This window comes from Hippopotamus amphibius, chromosome 12, assembly GCF_030028045.1.
Source record: "Hippopotamus amphibius kiboko isolate mHipAmp2 chromosome 12, mHipAmp2.hap2, whole genome shotgun sequence".
NCBI classification, from domain to species: domain Eukaryota; kingdom Metazoa; phylum Chordata; class Mammalia; order Artiodactyla; family Hippopotamidae; genus Hippopotamus; species Hippopotamus amphibius.
Window position 1 is genome coordinate 17,067,427 of NC_080197.1, and position 19,133 is coordinate 17,086,559.

General features: G+C 48.1%; 1 protein-coding gene across 4 annotated transcripts in view; it reads right to left on the bottom strand.

Annotated features, from left to right (window-relative positions):
• Positions 1–1,531: 1,531 nt before the first annotated feature.
• TOX2 (TOX high mobility group box family member 2) overlaps positions 1,532–19,133 on the bottom strand; it is a 141,877-nt gene continuing 124,275 nt past the window's right edge. For all 4 annotated transcript variants that reach the window (XM_057702230.1, XM_057702228.1, XM_057702227.1 and 1 more), the window contains 6 exons: positions 9,583–9,822; positions 6,700–6,927; positions 6,128–6,208; positions 5,025–5,414; positions 4,176–4,303; positions 1,532–3,348 (listed from right to left, as the gene is read on the bottom strand). In XM_057702230.1, coding sequence (XP_057558213.1) covers positions 3,312–3,348; positions 4,176–4,303; positions 5,025–5,414; positions 6,128–6,208; positions 6,700–6,927; positions 9,583–9,822 — 1,104 coding nt within the window. In that variant the 3' untranslated portion in view covers positions 1,532–3,311. The remainder of the gene's footprint in view (positions 3,349–4,175; positions 4,304–5,024; positions 5,415–6,127; positions 6,209–6,699; positions 6,928–9,582; positions 9,823–19,133) is intronic.

The following is a 19,133-nucleotide window of genomic DNA, read 5'->3' on the forward strand; positions in this document are numbered from 1 at the left end:
GCTGGGCAAACTTAGGACCAGCCACGCCTTCCTTCCGGCATGGGAGGCTTGGCCTTTGCCCGCACCGTGCTCCCTGCTAGGATTCCAAAGTGTTTGTGGCGGGGAGCTGGGAGAGGGAGGCATCTGAAGCAGGCTTTTGGCACTGGGAAGGGCAAGAGGTTTTGGTTCCTGGGCCAGCTCTACAGACGGGGGCGGGGCGGGGGGGTGCAGCTGCAGGTGGGAGCTGAGGGTCCTTACGACATCAAGGGCACTGCACTAGGGTCCAGGCAATAACATAACGTGGTACAGTGGGCTCAGGCCACAGACTGCCCTTGGCAGATGGGGGGGTGCCGTGGCTGCAGTGGTACCTGGTCTATTCCGAGGCTGAGGTGCTTTGGGAGCACAGGGACAGCGTGGGGGCGTCTGTGGCAGAGGCCTCAGTGCTGTTACAGCGGGCTTGGCATCGAGCTCCGAAGGACTCCATGGGCTGTACCGACATCATCCTGGGACAGAGTAGGAGGAAGACGGCAGACACTGCTTCCTGGCGAGAGAGGACTTCCTGGGGAGGGGATTTCTTTGTGAACACATGGGAACCTAGATCCCCCTTGCATGAAGCTTGAGTTGGTTTCAGGGGCTGCTAGTCTTGTATTTGAAGGTAGGGCCAGAGTGAGAGAAAGAATATGGAACGTTACTGGTGTGGCCCCCCTGTGCTCACATAGAATCATAGGTCCGTTGCCCGAGGAATAGAGCCTGCGATGGGGTCTCTAGGTCAAGTTTACCAGGTGGGTGCTCGCAGAAGGGGAGTGAGGTAAGCAGGGCAGGGGGGAGAAGCAGCTAAGCCGAGAGGGAGACCTGCTGCGTCGTGACCCCACGGGAGCTCTAGAGCATCAGTGGGACCGGAGTCGGCTGCTTCATGATTTGGTCGTTAGCGGAGGGTGGCTCTGGGGAATGGGACATCCCCTCCTGGTCCAGGGCAATGCCTGGGACAAAGGGGGCCACTGAGAACTGGGAGCAGCCAACACTCAGGAGCTGGGGGATGGGTGCTGGCCATAAAGCGATCTGGGTGGGGCATCCACAGCACCCACTATAGCTGGCATCGGGACTCCATGACCCTGAAATCTGTCTTCTTGCACATTCCACTGACCATGGGCTCTGTTCCCACTCTCTGGGGCTACCGGACGCAGCCACTTGGCGACCCCCTCATATCCGTAGGCAGGGTATTCAGACTCTGCTCGGGTGCCTCTGAGTGTCCCTTGTAGCCGAGAGAGAGGCCAGCCCCGGCATGTGGACGTGTCCAAAGGAACCCTGAGCTCCCGTGCAGCGATGGGGGGCGGGGCAGGTGGGCGCGTCCGCCTCAGGAGCAAGCACCAGAGAGCGCTGCACGCTTGTTATTTGGGGCTGTCTGTGCGGATCCCAGTGATGCTGTTTTCTCCAACGTAGATGCAACAGTCAAATATGAAACGGTCTAAGTCATCAGTGTGTTACTGACACGCTCCACATAGGAGAGGACATTGTAACCACATGAAATATTTATGCTTCACATTGCAATGATGCTACTGACATGACAGCATGTTGTTTTTGTTTGTTTGGCTGGTTTTTCTTTTGTTCTTTTTCCAAAGTGGATTACAAAATGCCCTCCAGTGAGGAAACTGCCCACAGAGAAACTGTGCCTCATCCCAGGAGCTGTTATCTGGGCGAAGCGGGGCTGCATGATTGGAGAACAAGGGGCCAGACCTGTGAAGCCTCCTCTGTCTGGGTCACGGGCCTGGTTCAGGGTGCTGTCACCTGCCCCCCCCACCTCAAAATAGCTGTGCCATGGGGCCCAAGAGCTGTAGTTTCCCCAAAGCACCTCTGTACCAGCGATAGTGACTTTTCTAGATACAGTTAAAATAATTATTACTTTGTTTTTTTTGAAGTATCACCCCCCTAAAATCTGTCGGGAAGCCTGGTTAAGCGTTCCTTGTCCAGGATGCTTGCTACACTCAGGTTTGGAGGAGTCCCTCTGTCAACTCTGAGCTCCTGCTGTCCTGAACCCACCTCTCACCTCCACCAGACTGGAAGCTTCCAGAGGAGAGGGGCCCCATCAGTGGCAAGGGAGTGGTCGGTAAGGGCTCACGGGGGTCACCTGCCAATGGGGCCCCCTGTGTGGCCAGCACTCTATCCCAGAGCCCTTTGAATCGTCACGAGAACCCTACATGTTTGCGCCATCGTTATCCCACGTCTATAGATGGCAAGACTTAGGCTCTGCCCCTGTTAGAGACTCTCAGGGGCGGGGAAAGGGCAGGTAGGACTTTGACCTCAATCTGACTGACACCAGGGGCTCTGTCCTGGCGAAGCCACCACCAAGGCCACTCCAGAAAGGCCTGGCCCTGACTTACCAAGTGCAAGCAGAGACAGGCCTGTTGCCAACTTTTCAGAAGTTTTATTATAAAGAAATTCGAGAGAAGCACTGGGCACCGAGACAGACATTTGCAGGGTCAGAAAACAGCTGCAAACATTAAGAACCCAAACTCAAACCAAACCCCCAAAGCACGCACACTTTATGATAAACTGCATTTTTGTTCTCAACTGTTCCTCATAAATAGACAGAAGTCGTTGCTGGCCATTTTAAATAGATAAATGTATGATTTAAAAAAAAGCGCAAGGTCTCTGAGTGTGGCTGTAAATCGTCCAGTTCCTGCTGTACAGACGATGAAACGGTTTGGCAGTCTCTTTTGTGCACGTCTCCCTTAAGATAAAACTTAAAAATATGTGCTAAGGGTCATATAAAATGCTTTTCACCTTAAAGGAATCTACTCCCACCCCCCAAGAAAATAATCTTACAGGTGTCTTCAGCACAGTTTCTAAAACACTTAGTCAACTAGTACGTACACGGAGCCAACAGTTTATCAGTTTCATAATGTCTTGTTCACACTGTAAAACCGTATTTGCACGTCTGGGGCTGAGCTGGCCCCACCCCATGCATCTGGGGGTGGGTTTCTGCTGCAGAGCGACCCGTCCAGGGGCAGCTCATGCGACCCTGGGCTGGGGCCAGACGTCCAGACATAGGGTACGGTGGCAGGGCAAAGAGCGGGGTCCACAGTAACCCTGGAGCAAGCAGATCAGGGGGTGGAAGGTTCCTGCAGGTTCTTTGGGCTGGTGGCGGGCGGTGGGCTGCCTCTGCAGAGTCTGGTGGGAGGTTGAGGAAGAGACTCAGCCCTGGGCTGTGGGCGTGTCACTGCTCTCTCTTCTCCGGCACCCTGCTTCCTGCCAAGGCCTCTTTTCTGCCGTCAGCCCTTCAGGCTCTGAGCAGTGCCCTTCCAGCAAGCCTCAGGGAGGAGAGGGAGGCGGGCTTAGGTGAGGTAGAGCGATTTATCCCTGGGGAGCAGGCTGGGGGAGAAAGGAAGGGCTGTCAGAGCAGATGTGATCCCTCCACCCCACCCCAGGTGCCCCGTGGCCCTCGGGGGCCTGGACACAGGGCCCGGGGCGCATCAGGACACCTGCTCTCTAGCCCTTCACCCCTTCCTGGATTCGGACGCGCCTCTAAGGATGAACGAGGGTCTATGCGGGTCCCGCCCTGACTATCCACCGAGCAGAACCAAACACCCCTCCCCGAATCCTGGCAGGGGACCACCTGGTCCTCAGCGCTGAAGATGCAAAAAGCTCAGACCTCAAAATGGGACCAAGTCTGTGCTGTGACTGGTCCCAGAGCTCCCATGGAGACAGGCCGAAGCCAGTCTCCAGCTGAGGCCACGCCCTCGCTAGGCTCCCTCCTTGCCCTGGCCTGCTTCCTGCCCATCCCCCTTCCGCTTCTCTACAGGTTCTCCCTGAACATGTATACATCATCAAGGACACCCAATACCTGCCTCAGGCTCTGCTTCTGGGGAACCTGACCAAAGACAGATGGCCTAGCTATGAATGTCACATAGACACACTTGTGAAAAAAACAGGATGGAAGAAAAAACAGCAAGAGTGAAGACAGGCCTCGGTTTCCCCCACGGGCCTGGCACCAGACCAGCTGAGTCCTTCGGGGGCCTTGCTTTGGTCTTCTCCTGAGGATGGCAGCTGCCCAGGGCCCACGGGGCCCTCCTGCAGGGCTGACAGTGACCTGCCGTGTCCCCCTGGGTTCTTCCCACCCCCGTCATCCCATCCTCACGCTCCACGTGTCGGCAGGACAAGGGCAGCGTCACCCGTGGGCGGGTGGGGTGAGGGCCGACCTGCAGGTGCTGATGCCGCACTCCCCGCTGGGGTAACTGCTGTCCCAGTCTCCACTGCTCGTGGGGTTGGATGGGCCAGGGGAGCGGGATCCGGAACCGCTGGGGAACTCAGAGATGTGAGGGAAGTCCTGCCGAGGCGGGAGGAGGAGGAGGAGGTGAGCACAGGAGAGGGGGTGGGGTGCATCTCAGGCAGCAAGGCGGGGAGAGGGGCTGTGAGCCTGAGGATGTTCGCAGACACACTTCCCCGGCTTATAATAAATCTCCGCTCTGCCTCTCCGCCTGGAACCTTCTTCCTTTTCTCTAGTAGAGCACATTCTGGAAAATCCAACCCTTGTCTTAGTTGCATGGGTGGGGGATGGTGAAGGACTTCCCTTTCCTGGACCTCAGTTTTCCACTCTATAAAATGGACTTACTGGGCTGAGTGACCCTCCAGGGCCAAGCAGGCCTTGTAATTACCAGTGTCTGTGGAGCAATTGGGGGGGGGGGGTCAGGCTTCAAAAGCTTTGGGGAAAGCTAGGAGCTAGGGTTGATCTGCAGAAGCCACAGGGGCCTCAGCCCCTCAGCCAGAGAGCCGAAATGGACTGAGGCTGAGGGAGGAGGGCCGGAAGTACCCTAAGAATCTGAAGAACCTGCCTGGCAACTTTCCAACTGTTCTCTGTCACCAGAGCATCTCAGGCAAGGTGTACTCGCCCCATTTCACAGATGTGGTAACTGAGGCTCAGAGAGGTAAGGTGCTAAGGCTGAGGTTTCACAGCTGGTGAGTGGCAGGGCCAGTATTTGGAATCCCAAGCTGCCTCCCCTTTCCGCAAGAGGTCTCCGAGGGGCACATTCTCACTGGGCCCTGCTTACCTGTGGCCCTGGAGGTGAGGGGCTCACGGCCAGCTGCACCTGGAGAGCCATGGGAGCGGGCAGGACGGGAGGCTGGGGGGCTGGGGACATGCTGCCAGGTGGGCTGAGCAGGGTGCCCTGGGCGTGGGGGGGCAGTGGCAGCTGCTGGTGCAGGGTGGGGCTGAGAGGGAAAGAGGGGGGCGGGGATGCGCTGAGACCCGGCAGCAGCGACTTGGAGCCCAGCGTCCGGGCGAGGCTGGCGGGGGAGGCCCCGCTGCGGAAGGCCTGCAGGTCGGAAGGCGTCAGGAAGGAAGCCAGGCCTGGCATGGCGTACATGGGCTGCTTGGGTGGGAGCATCTTGGCCGGTGGGCTCGCCTGAGTGCTCCTGGCCTCGCCCTGGTCGGAGGAGCTCTGGAAGGAGAAAGACACCAATCACTCTGGAGCAGCTGCATAAGCCAGAACCTGGGCCAGGAGACCACATGGTTTGTAACCCACGGGCGTGGCTCCTGGCTGGCTCTTGGGCCCGTTGGCGGAGAGCTAGGGACTCACAGGGGCAATTCAGGCCAGCATCGTCTAGCTGGGCTATCTCTACTTAGGCTTCTCCCCAGCCTCTGGGCCTTTGCGTGGGCTGTTCCCTTGACTTGGGACACCCTCTTTGCTTGGCCCTTTACGGCCTAACCCAGAAGCCATGTCCCCTGTGGCAGCTTCGTGACCCCTCCCGCCCCCCCGGACCATACAACCACCACCACACTGAGCCTCCTGCCATGCTGGTGTTGGAAAAGGAGGCAGAGCGTGTGGTCAGAAGGAATGGCCACATTTGAAGACTGGCAAAACTGGGTTTGAATCCTAGTATAGCCATCTAACAAGCTGGATACTTCCAGGCAAATTGCTTAAGTGCTCTGTGTATCAAATTCTTGTTGGAAGAATTAATGAAATGAGATGCATGTAAAGTACCCAGCATGAGCCTGGTACACAGGAGGTGCCCTGGAGAAGGGACCACATTGGTCTTATCCATCCCTTCCAAGACCTCTGGTGTTGCCTGTTCCCGTGGGCCTCAGTTCTTGCTCTATCCCTCAAGAGGCCCCACTCATGTCAGGGCTGGGCCTAGGGATTCCAGGTGTTACCTTGGAGACAAGGCTGGCCCTGTAGGCTGCCAGAGCCTTCAAATACTCTTTCTTCGCTGCTTCAGTCTTCCTCTTGTAGGCCTGAAAGATCCAAAATGTGGGCAATATCGGGGAGAGGTCAGATGGTCAGCCTGAGCTCACACGGCTGGTAGCTGGCATTTACCTCTGAGCTGGTTCTGCTCCTATTCCCCCTGCAGGCCCCTGAGAGGAGGCCACAGGCCTACGGTCAGTGGATAGGAAAGCTCTGGCCCAGACCCCAGACTTTTAGAGTTAGACACCAAGACGAATGGAGATTCCTGTTCTCATTTAACAGATGAGGAAGCAGAGGTTGTTTTTTTTCTCCACTTATCCAAGTTGCTAGTGAACGCAGCTGCAAGACAGCTAGATGGGAAGGGCCCTACCTCCCCAGCTTACAGATGGGCAAACTGAGCCCGGTAAAGACCTCTGCAAGAGTCTCTAGTTCCAGAGGCTAGACCTGGTTCCAGACCTTCCAAGTGTGACCTCAAAGCCTCGGGGCGGTGGGGGTGGGTGGCGGAGGTGGGGGGGAAGCCCAGAAAGGGATGGGGGCTCACCTGCTTCTGCTCCTCTCCCAAGCTGTCCCACATGGAGGCCACAATTTTGGACACATCCCCGAAGGTCGCACTGGGGTTCTGTCCCTTGATGGCGGCCTGCGTGTCTCTGAAGAAGAGGGCGTAGGCTGACACGGGTTTCTGCGGCTCATTGGGGTCCTTCTTCTTCTTCTTCTTTGGGTTCTTGGCCTTTTTGCCGGGGTCGGCCGAGGGTCTCTTTTCTCCCGACATCTGCCCGGGTGAGAGAAGTCAGAAAATCAGAGAAGCCCAAGACCTCCTGCCAAAGGGGCCCCAACCCAGCCTCAGGCAGGGCTGGACTTTCCTCAGCTTTTCCCTGCTGGCCCAGCCCTGCTCATACACGGGCAGCACTTGGAGGCTGGCTGCCCCCCGGGGCTTGAACGAACACACACACACACACACGCACACACACACGTCCTGGGTACAAACCCTGGGGTTTTCTTTTAACTCACCAATGAGAATCAGCACAATGGTAAAGCTGATTCAAAGTAATACAAGAGAAAGAAACTGGTTCATGTCCTACACGGCAATAAGACTGCCACCTCTGGGGCTTTTAGTCTTTTCTACTGGACAGAAGTCATTTGTGTCTCTACAGGGAAAAATTAATTTGCCTTGTAATCAGACAAAAATCGTTTACTTCTTTCATTGCTTTCCCTCCCCCCACCCACGTTATCATCTTCCTTTACGGAGTGTAAAACCCCCTAATCAATAATGAAGGAGGAATCAAAACAAAGGCACAATCTCCCAGAGAATCAGATAGTTCTTGAGTGAGCCTATTAGAGGATGCTGTGATATGCCATTGAAAGAATGTGCAGTTATCTCTTTTTGGACTATTTCCAAGTTTTTCTCCCCCCACCCCCCCCCCCGCCTCCTTTTTTTTTTTTTTTTTTTTGGCTGCATTGGGTCTTCTTTGCTGCTTGCAGGCTTTCTCTAGTTGTGGCAAGCAGGGGCTATGCTTCACTGATGTGCACGGGATTCTCAATGCGGTGGCTTCTCTTGTTGTGAAGCATGGGCTCTAGGCACTCAGGCTTCAGTAGTTACAGCACATGGGCTCAGTAGTTGTGGCACACGGGCTTAGCTGCTCTGTGGCATGTGGGATCTTCCCAGACCAGGGCTCGAACCCGTGTCCCCTGCATTGGCAGGTGGATTCTTAACCACTGCGCCACCAGGGAAGTCCCAGATGTATTTTTCTTAACAGCTCTCCCCTCTTGTGATCACAATCCCCAAAGATTATCCTTGATTCCATAAGATCGGTCTCTTCCACCACATTTCAGCTGTGTGACTTGGGGCTGGTGGTTTAGTCCCCCTGACTCCCTTTGAAGCTGTTGGCTGGGAGTGAGGCTAATGTAACTTTTGCCAGGTGTGGCCTCACCCTGGACACCTGGCCTCTGATGCAGTCAGACTCCAGGACTATACTGTAAGCACCTCACGTACAGCTTCCAGGATGGAGAGGGGGTGGGAATGCACCCCACAGACTAGGACTCCTAGACCACCCAAGGACTAGGGATTTTGGTAAAAGGCCCTGGATCCGGCCGTGAAGACCGTGGCTCTACTCACCAAGAAAATGAAGGTGACACCATGAATTGATAAGGAAACTGTGGGTCAGTGGATAAGACTCAGGCTTGCATGTCTGAGGGACAGTGAGGGGCATGCTGTAGCCATGCTGCTCCTGTTCCTGAGTGTTTCTCTGCAGCCACGCACCTCTCCAAGCCTCAGTTCTGCCAGCACCACAGCAGGGCTCTAACAGGACAGGGGACGCGGATGCACCTTGTAACTGACAGACAGCTGAGCAGATGGGGCACTGCAGGTGTTCAAGAGCTGCAGACTACAACCAGACTGGAGCCAGACGACAACCACCTGGGTTTAAGTCCTGGTTCTACGACATTTGATAAGTTACTTAACCTCTCTGTGCCTCAGTTTCCCCATCTGCCAATAGGAAATAATACAGGCACCCACCACATAGGGTTGTGATGAAGATTACGTGGATTAATACCTGTCATGTCCCTAGAATAGCGTCTGAAATTATTTTAGAAGGATTTGTTAAATAAGAATTAAATTAAATTAAAACCATCCCTGCCTGAACTACAACAGAGACGAAGTTATCCTGAGGATGAAGCTGGAGCGGGATCCAGAGGCGCCCACCCCAGTCAGGAGATCAGGGTCTCTGCTGGATGGCATGGTGCCATGGTTACTGCCCCAGGCCTCTGCAGGGCCACCATGTGAAAAGGGCTCGAGAGGCCCTTATGAAGAAGAAAGGGAGGCAGGCATTGTGGGATCAAGTCTTGATGCTGCCAGTGGTTCACTGAGAGATTCTGGGCAAGTACATCCATCCCTGACCTTTCTGAGCCTCTCTTTTCTGCTCTAGTAAAACATGCACTTTGATAGGGAGGGAGACTTAGAATCAGTGTAAAGAAAGATCCGGAGCCTGGACACATGGTAAGCTCTCATCCCTGACATGTTCTTAAAGATGCAGGACCACCTCTGTTTCCAGGGATACAGGGCGGGGCATGTCCCCAATAAGGAGAGGTCATTTTTAGTGCTCCATCCTGAAGCGCTGCCCAGAGCATCCCTGGACCACACATCTTTGGGGTCCTCCTAAAAGGCCAAAGTGACCATAAGATGTGGCCCTGAGGATCTTGCCAGTGCCATCAATGTGGCTGAAATGACCCACTGGCCATTTAGGAATAAGACTTCATCACATTTTTCCAGAATTTTCCTCCTCTTTTTGTTTCCAACAAAGGGTACAGTTAAACTCTTCTAGTCTTCTCTAGAAGTGGGTGATGCCCATTTCCATGCAGGGCCTGTCCCCTTGCTGACGGGAGGGCATCTTAAGGCATCTTAAGCCTCTGCATCTCCATCTCTACATACCTTGAAATGCGCTTCCGACTCCTCCTCCTGAGTCGAACTGGAGGGAGAGGGGGTGGCCGACTTGCTCCCTGGGGGTGATGGGGAGCTGTGGGCGATGCCACTCCGGATGCCCATCTGAGAGATGAGCTGGGACTGGCTGAGGGCGCTCATGTGGCCCGCTAGCATTGCTGGGCGGCCCAGCAGGGGTCCTGGCCGGCCTGAGTCATAGGCAGCGACCTCCGAGTGGACCATCTCCTGGATCTAAGAGAGGAGGAGATTGAACATTGAGTTAGAAAGGACCAGCACATCTGCATTACCAGACTCAGAGGAGGGGCTTCACTCTGAGCTGCGGTTTTCCCATGGAAGTGTCTATTCTACTCTAAACCCTGCACAACTCGGTGTACCTCTGGGGGGGTGCCACTCTGCTGATGTTCACCCTGGGCAGCCAGCCAGCATCTCAGCTCTTGCTAGAGAGCCCAGTCCAGCTGTGAACAGATCACTTTAGGACACTGGGTTTTCCTTCCTGTAACATGGTGTATCTTTGCATTTATTCACTAAGCAGCACGATAGCAAAGAGCAAAGACACTGGGAGCTGAGTACATTTTGAATCCTGGTTCTGCTGCTTATATGCTGGGTGACTTTAGCCAAGTTTCTTAACCTCTCTGTGCTTCAGTTTCTTCATCTGAAAACTTTGGATAATGATTAAACCTACCTTCTAGGGTTGTTAAGGATGAAATGTGCCTGGCACATAGTAAGCCCTATATTATATAAGGGTTTGTTGAATACATAGAATAAATAAATCCCTTAATAAAGTTTGCACTTATTCTCCCATAGGTCAGTAGCTTTCTTATTATCTATTCCCCATGAAATTTTCTAACTGGTTATTTTTGGAATATAAAGAAAGCTACTGATTTTTACATACAGGCATTTCTCATACTAAACACATTTAGAAGAGTGTATACTTTTTACCTAAAAATTACACACACATACACACACACACACACACTGTTCAGTGAGGCATACCAATTTGCATATTCTTATAATTATTTTTATTTCCTCTGAATTTGTGGTTAAATTCTAACTTTTAATACTGAGTATCTGTGTTTTCCTTTCACTGTTTCTTCATCAGGGAGCCTCATCAGTTTTCTATTTTATTTTGTGGGATTTTTTTTTCCTTCTTGAAAGAATAAAATTTCAAATTTGTTTATCATGGCAACTCATTCTCTGTTTTGTAATTCTTTAACATATAACTTTATTAATCTCTTCCTCTGATTTTTACAGATTTATTAGTGTTGCTTTCCCCTCAATTTTGGGTTGTATTTTCAATTCAGTATTTTCTTTCTCAATGTTTAGAAATAGGTTTCACGCTATGAATTTTCCTCTGAACATGACCTTAACATTTCTCAGATTTCATCACATGAGATTTCTGTTATTGTTCTTTTTGATGTATTTATTTTTAAATTTCAGTTTTAATTGCCTCTCTCATCCAATCGATGTTTAGGAAGAAAAACTCAAAACAAATTTCTAAGAGGTAAAAATTTTTGTTATTTCTTTTCCTTTTGCTACTAATTTCTAGTAACAAAAGTGATCAAAGAATATGATCTGTACTATTTGCACCTTTGAGAATTTGTTCAGATTTCCTTTAGGACCCAAATATGTTTAAATTTTGTATGTATTTCACAGCATTTAAGGGCAGAGAGGAGCTGTTTACAGAGTAATAAAGTAGCGTAACATTTCTCTGTCCTATCAGTGGTGATTATATTACTTCGAGTCCTTTGGTTTGTCTGAGTGGCCTACAACTTTCTGCTTCCATCAAAATCTCCCTTTAATGCTTATGAGTGTTTTTGTTTTGGGAATTTGATGTTGGTTTTTATTGCAAAAAAGAAAACTGGCCAACTATATCTTTGTTATCGATTAAGCTTTAGTATTATTATAAAGTGTCTCATTTTTGCCTTGAATTCAGTGGAGTCTCATGTGATCATTGCTACCCTTGCCTGTAGGTATATTTGTTTCAATTTGTCTGGCATTTCTTCATTTCTGAGGAACTTTCTTTTTTACGTGTCTCTCAGTTTCCCTTTTTTAGGGTCAAGTATTGGTTTTTGTGTGATGGTCAGCTTTAGAAAAAGAACTGAGTTGTTTCTTTTTTCCTTTATGTCCTGGAAGAGTATAAATAACAAAGAAATGATTATTTTCCTCAGAGAACTGAAAGAGTTTAGACATAAAACCATCTGAGGCCCAGGGCTTTTTGAAAGATTGATTTTCACAATATTTGCTATGGCTAATAGGCCTACTTTAGTTTGCACATTCTCTTGAGTTAGTTTGGTTTTATAGATATATGTATACATACATATAAATACACACATATATTTAGAAAATTGTATACTTCATCCAGATTTTAATACCAATAGCATATAATTGGGATAATATTACCACATTTCTAACCTACTCTATGGTTTTAAATCGACTTTCTCAATTATAATGCTGTGAATGCATGTTGCTTTTTAAAATTTTCCTTTGCAAAAGTTTATACTTTTTTAGCTGTCCAAAGAACCAGTTCTTCTATTTTAAACAGATCAATTTGACAACTTCGCTGATCATTATTAAATTTTGCTTTTCTCTCTATTAATATTGACTTCGGGCATCATATTGCTTTTTATCTAGCTTTTCAAATTAAACAATTTAGTTATTTTCACATTTTCCTTTTTTTTTTAATAATAGAAGTATCTAGGGCAAGAGTTCAAGCAGGAACACTTTTGCCATGTAGGAGATATTTCTGGTTTTTAACTGGGTGAGGAGGATGTTGCTACTGGTATCTAGCGGGTAGAGGGGCCAGGGATGCTGCTAAACACCCCATAAAACACAGGATGCTCCCCCAACAAGAATTATGTACCCAAAATGTCAATAGTGCTGAGGGTGAGAGGTCCGGCTCTATAACCATGATTTTTTCCCCTGAGGAAGACTATATAGCTGTATCATATAAATATTTTTAAAATATTCTACAACTCAAGATTTGATTTTCCTTTTTACCCTAAAGTTATTTGGAAAAGAGTATTAATGTAGCCTTTTGTGACTGTGGCCAGAGAAAGTAACTCCTAGGATTTTATCTTTTTGGTACTGGAGTTTTCATTATGGCTTAAGATACGATCAATTTTTGTAAAACTTTCATGTGCCTCTGAAATAATGTTTACTCTGTAATGTACACATTTCTTTATGTGCTTATTCAATAAACTGTTTTGACAATGGTAGCTGTGAAATCTCGAGAAAAATGAGTTTAAGCCTCCTAATACTATTGTGTTCCCATCAGCTTCACTATAGAATTTAAACAGGTTTTCTTTATTTATATTGATGTGAAGCTATTCATTCCCATAAATGTCCCAGAATGCTATATTTTCATTGTGGCTTCTCCTTGTTCATTAAAAAAAAAATATCTTTGCCTCAATTAATGTTTCTACCTTAAATCCTACTTTATCTGTGGCAATTATCATTCTCTTGATTTTTGTCAGTGTTTTATTTTTGTCTTGCATCACTTTAAGTGTGAATTTTGTAAATGGCATATAGGTAGATTTTATTTCTGAGTTCTTAATATAATATATGGTGAAATATATGATTGTATTAATCATAGAGTAACCTAAGCAACAGACTTAAACTGTTTCAAAGAGAAGAAGGTTTTCCAAACAACCCAGTTTAAAAATGGGCAAAGGACTTGAATAGACACTTTGAAGACTTACAGGTGGTCAACAGGTACATGAAAAGGTGCTCAACATCGCTGTGGATACAAATCAAAGCCATAATGAGGGTGGGGGAGGGAAGGATTGGGAATTTGGGATTAGCAGATGCAAACTATTATATATAGAATGCATAAACAACAAGGTCCTACTGTATAGCACAGGGAACTATATTCAATATCTTGTGATAAACCATGATGGAAAAGAATATGAAAAAGAATATATATATATATGTATAACTGAGTCACTTTGCTGTACAACAGAAATTAACACAACACTGTAAATCAACTATACATTCATAAAAAAAAAAAGACCACAATGAGGTATCACCTCACACCTGTTAGAATGCATATTAACAAAAAGACAAGAAATAACAAATGTTGGCAAAGCTGTGAGAAAAGGAAACATTTGTGCACTGTTAGTGGGAATATAAATTGGTGCAGCCACTATGGAAAACAGTATGGAGGTTCCTCAAAAACTTAAAACTAGAACTACCAAATGATCCAGCAATCCCACTTCTGGGTATACCTCCAAAAGAAACGAAATCACTACTTCGAAGAGATATCTGCACCCCCATGTTTATTGCAGCAACATTCATAAGAGCCAAGACATGGAAACAACGCAAATGTCTGTGAACAGACGAATGGATAAAGAAAATATGGTACATTTTACAGTGTTATTCAGCCGTAGAAAAGAAGGAAACCCTGCCTTTTGCGGGAGTCTGGACGGAACTTGAGGGCATTATGCTAAGTGAGATGAATGAGACAGAGAAAGAAATACTTTACGTTCTCACTCCCAGTGGGTTCTGAAAAAGTGGAACTCAAATAGAGAGTAGAATGGTGGTTGCCAGGGCCGGGGGTTGGGGGAAATGAGTGAAGGTGGTCAAAGGGTACAAACTTCCAGCTATATGATGAATAAATTCTAGGGATTGATGTACAGCACGGTGACTATAATTCACAATACTATAATGTATAACTAAAAGTTGTTAAAAGAGTAGATGTTGAAAGTTATCATCACACACACACACACACAGGTTATTATTTCACAGTATATATACATGATCAACTCATCACGTTGTATACCTTAAACTTAAATATGTTAAATCTCAATAATATCTCAGTAAAGCTGGAAAAAATTCTGAACACTTTCAACAAAGTGTACATTTTAAAATCTAATCTCTAAACATCACTTTTCCATTCCAAATGTACACTCTTCTTTCCATGAATTTTAAACAAGGATCCGACATTATTTCTTCAAGGGCAAAATGGCCTTGGGGCTCTGTGCTTAGGACTAATTTTTTGTTTCTTTCCACCTGTGCTTGCTTTATAGTTCTTCAACCAGATATTCCTGACTCAGTAATTTAATATATGGCCAATACTTCATAATGGCAGACTTTGAATTTTTGTAGTCTGCTAAGTCTGAAATGCTCCCAAAGTTGTTCTAACTTGCACTGCCCTGTTTACTAGAGAGGTCAAACACCTTTCATTCACTTCCTGGCCACTTGGGTTTCTGTTGATACTGCTGGTGGGAGTGTAAACTAGTAGTGTAAACATTGCAGGAAGCAATCTGATAATATGTATTCTATAACCTAGTAATTCTATGCCGAGATATTTACTATAAAGAACTTTCCCACATGCACAAGAAGACATGCATACTGCAGGAAATTTTAAAGACTCTGTAACAGGCAAATGAATATCCTTGCAACAGCATCCTGGGTGTTGGCTAGTCGACCTTGGGGTTATCGATTGCTATAGGAATGTGTGCCTTTGCCTTTGACTAGGCTATTTTACAACTTCGTAAGCTGTACAAAAATGATATTAGTGCAACTTATTCTTTATCATTAAATTTTTATAAATTGTGGTAAAATACACACAAGATAAGATTTCCCATCTTAACCATTTTATAGTATGTAGTTGTATGTAGTTCAGCGGCATTAGTATATTCACATTGTTGTGCTACCATCACTGCCATTCATCTCCAGAGTGCTTTTCCTCTTGCAGAACTCAGACGCTATATCTATTAAACCATAACTTCCTGTTCCTTCCTCCCCGCAGTCCCTGGCAACCACCATTTTACTACTGTGAAATTTGTTTACTAGTCTACGAATGTGACTACTCTAGGTACCTCCTGAAGTGGAACCATACAGTATTTTTTCTTTTGTCACTGGCTTATTTCACTTAGCATAATGTCCTTACTCCATGTTGTGGCATAAGCCAGACTTTCCTCCCTTTTAAAGGCTGAATAAAATTTCATCATATACATATAATGCATTTTGTTTCCCCATTCATCTATTGATGGACACGTGCGCTGCTTCGACATTTGGCTATTGTGAATAACACTGCTATGGATGTGGATGTACAAATATCTCTTCAAGACCCTGCTATCAATTCTTCCGGATATACACCCAGAAACAGAATTGGTGGACCATATAGTAACTCTATTTTTAATTTTTGAGGAGCTACCATATTGGTATCCACAGGGGCTGCACCATTTTAGATTCCAAGCAACAGTACTCAAGGGCTCCAACTTCTCCACATCCTTGCCAACACTTGTTTCTGTTCTCTCTCTCTCTCTCTCTCTCTCTCTCTCTCTCTCTCTCGACAGTAACCATCTTAATGGGCGTGAGGTGGAATGCAACTGATTCTTATCCATAAAAATGCAAAACATGAAAAAAAATGCAAAAAATGCTTCTGGTAGAAGGACCAGTTGACCTCACCCTGTAGGAAAGAAGAACCGGAACACTGTATTCTTGCTCTATAGATATCAACCAGTTTTGCATTTATTACAAAATGTATTTCAGCATTCTCGATTGCCTATATACGTACCTATTCATCAGATTCTCCTTTGAGCTGATTATAATATCTTACTGGTTTCCTCATTAATGAATGAATTAAAGAAATGGACATGTTTTCATTTTATATTTATATGACAGTCATGATATTACCTTTCCAAAATAATACACTACAACAATGGTCATTATAGTACTTTTAACTTGAGAAAAATTGGGAATAATCTGAATGTTTGCTAATTGGGAAATGGTGGTAACCTGTGATCTATTCGCAGAATGGAATTCTGTACAGAGTTAACGTGGAGCCACACCTACCAATGAGGATGAGCTCAAAAGGATACTGAGTGAGGAGTCTCAGAAGGATGTATATAGCAGAGCAGCTTTATGTACATGTTCAAGACATGCAACATGACTTTAAGGACATAGAAAAATGTAGTAAAAGCATAAAAACACCTATTACAGCCCCTTCCTCTGCGGTGCAGGCGTGCCTGGGGCTCCCCAAGTCTCTGGCCGAGGTCACTTCCTTGCTCAACTCCTTCCTCTTCAGACTCTGATTCCTTCTCTTTCAATAAACAACGTTCACAAGAATCCTTGTCTCAGGCTTTGCCTCCAGCAGCCTCACCTAAGGCTCCCTCCATCGGGTCAACTGGTCTCCCCTCTCTGTGGGCTGCATCCCATCAGCATCAAATCATACTCACTTCTCTCCCATCTTTATATGAAAAGCTCCCTTAGTTCCAAGTCTCCTAAAAACTGCTGTCCTGACTTTCTCCCTTGAACAGACAAACTTCTGCAGAGAACTATGTATCCTCACTGTTAGTAGGACCTCCCCTCCCGGTGGCAACTCATCTGGCCTGTACCCTCATCACTACCTACGCCATTTCATCATCGTCATCAACCTCACCACCACCCTCATCAGGAGGAAGAGGAGGAGCAACTTTTATTAAGCATTTAACATGTGCCAGAAGCAGTGCTAAGCTTTTCCAGATAGGGCCCATTTAATCACCACAGCTACCATACGAGGTAATATAATCATCCCCCACCGAGGAAGCCAAGGTTCAGAGAGGTTAAGAGACTTGTCCATGCTCACACAGCTGCTACAGGTAGAGCTGGGTGTCTCCAGACCATCCCTAAGCGATGATGCCTTCCCCAAGACACTCTTCAGTCCTTGACTCCAAGAACTGCGGCCTCGCCCGACAGCCCTCTTCCCTCTGTCCAGGGCCTGGCTCCTGGCTGTCCAGCTACCGCACTAATCACTCCTTCTTGGTCTTCTCCAGCCCACCCCTTCACCACTGGCATTCCTCTGGCTCTTTCCGACCTTCCTTCCTTTCTTCCACGCCCCCTGGGTGAGTTATGGCTTCTGCACGGATGCCTACAAACGGGGGCATCCCTCAGAGATGATTCCAAGTTCCCATATCCCACCTAAGAAAGTGTTTTGTTTAAAGCCAGTTTCAGGCTTTGAAAGAAAAAAAGGTGAGCTCACAGGAGCGGTACACAGAAGTGGTCAGACAATGTCAATCCCTCCACACATTCTAGAATTCTCTATCAATTCACAGGACCTCTTCCCCAATCAGAATCCACCCTGTTCTGCCCAACACAGTTGGCAACCGTCGCCTTTTGTCCTAACCAGCTAGAGCAGGAGCTGGGAGGGGCCTGCCCGTTTGTCCTTGGCCTTGCCCGGAGGTTCCCCCACCCCACCAGCCCACGGGTGATTGCACCTGTTGCTGGCTACCCGCGGCTCCCTGCCTGAGAGCGTTCTCTGTCTAAGGAGGCTGGACGTGCTGAGCCCTAGAAGTGACCCTCAGTCCCTGAGGGGCAGCAGTTTGTGGCTAAAACCTCGCTTTTCCTCCCCTCGAAAGGACAATTCTGAGTCACCTCCCATACGCCTCTTGGAGGGTCCACTGCAGGATTCCAGTTAGTCCAGGTGGTCACCGCTCATCACCCTGCCCTTTACTGGTTTTCTTCCCTTCCTGTCCCTCTCCCCTTCTTCCTTCGCAGAACATCCTGGGATCACCCCCCAAATAAACTGCTTGCACCCAAACCTTTGTGTTGGAGTCTGCTTTAAGGGGGATCCCAAATGGGGATTCCCCAATTAAGACACTAGCCCGGGACCTCCCTGGTGGCGCAGTGGTTAAGAATTCACCTGCCAATGTGGGGGACACGGGTTCAACCCCTGGTCTGTGAATATACCACATGCCGCGGAGCAACTAAGCCCACGAGGCACAACTACTGAGCCCATGGACCACAACTACCGAAGCCTGGGTGCTCTAGGGCCCATGCTCCGCAGAAAGAGAAGCCACCGCACTGAGAAGCCTCCGCACCACAATGAAGAGTAGCCCCCGCTCGCCACAACTAGAGAAAGCCTGCACACAGGGCAGTGCAGCCAAAGAGAAAGACCCAGTGCAGCCAAAAGAAAAGACCCAGTGCAGCCAAAAAGAAAAAGAAAAGAAAAAAAAAAAGACACCAGCCCTCCTTTCAGGCCCCCAGCATGGCTTCCTTGAGTCCAAGTGCTCTGCTGGGTCACCCAGAGTGACCCTTCAGGAGTATAGCTTTCAGTAGCTCCCCCATGATCTGCTAGCACAGTCCTGGCCTTGTAGGATGCCCCACAAAGATCTGCACCACCTCTTCCCTCCCGACCTCTCCAGATCCTTCCCGGGACATGTGGGCTTCTTGCTAGAATGAAGACTTTCCCCTGTGGCTCGTTGGTCCTTTCATCATCTTCGAGGCTTACCTGAAATGCCACCTCCTCAGAGAAGTCTTCCCTGACCTCTCCTCCTCCTCCCTCTTTTGGCCTTGCCAGGGCTCACTCTGGTGGGTGTGGAGCATCTGCTTATGTGCAGAGATATATAATATAAGCAGAGATATATAATGTGCTCCCCCGGTCCCAGGCAGGCTGCCCGGCCCGCAGCTGCCACTTATGAGATGTCTGGTAACCAAATGAACCGAGCCTCCTGCTTCTCTCATGGAAACATATGGCCACGTCCAGGAGCCACATCTGCAGCCTCTCCAGGAAGGATGAAACAGAGGAAACAGTAAGGCGGCGGCGCTGTGAACATAATTAG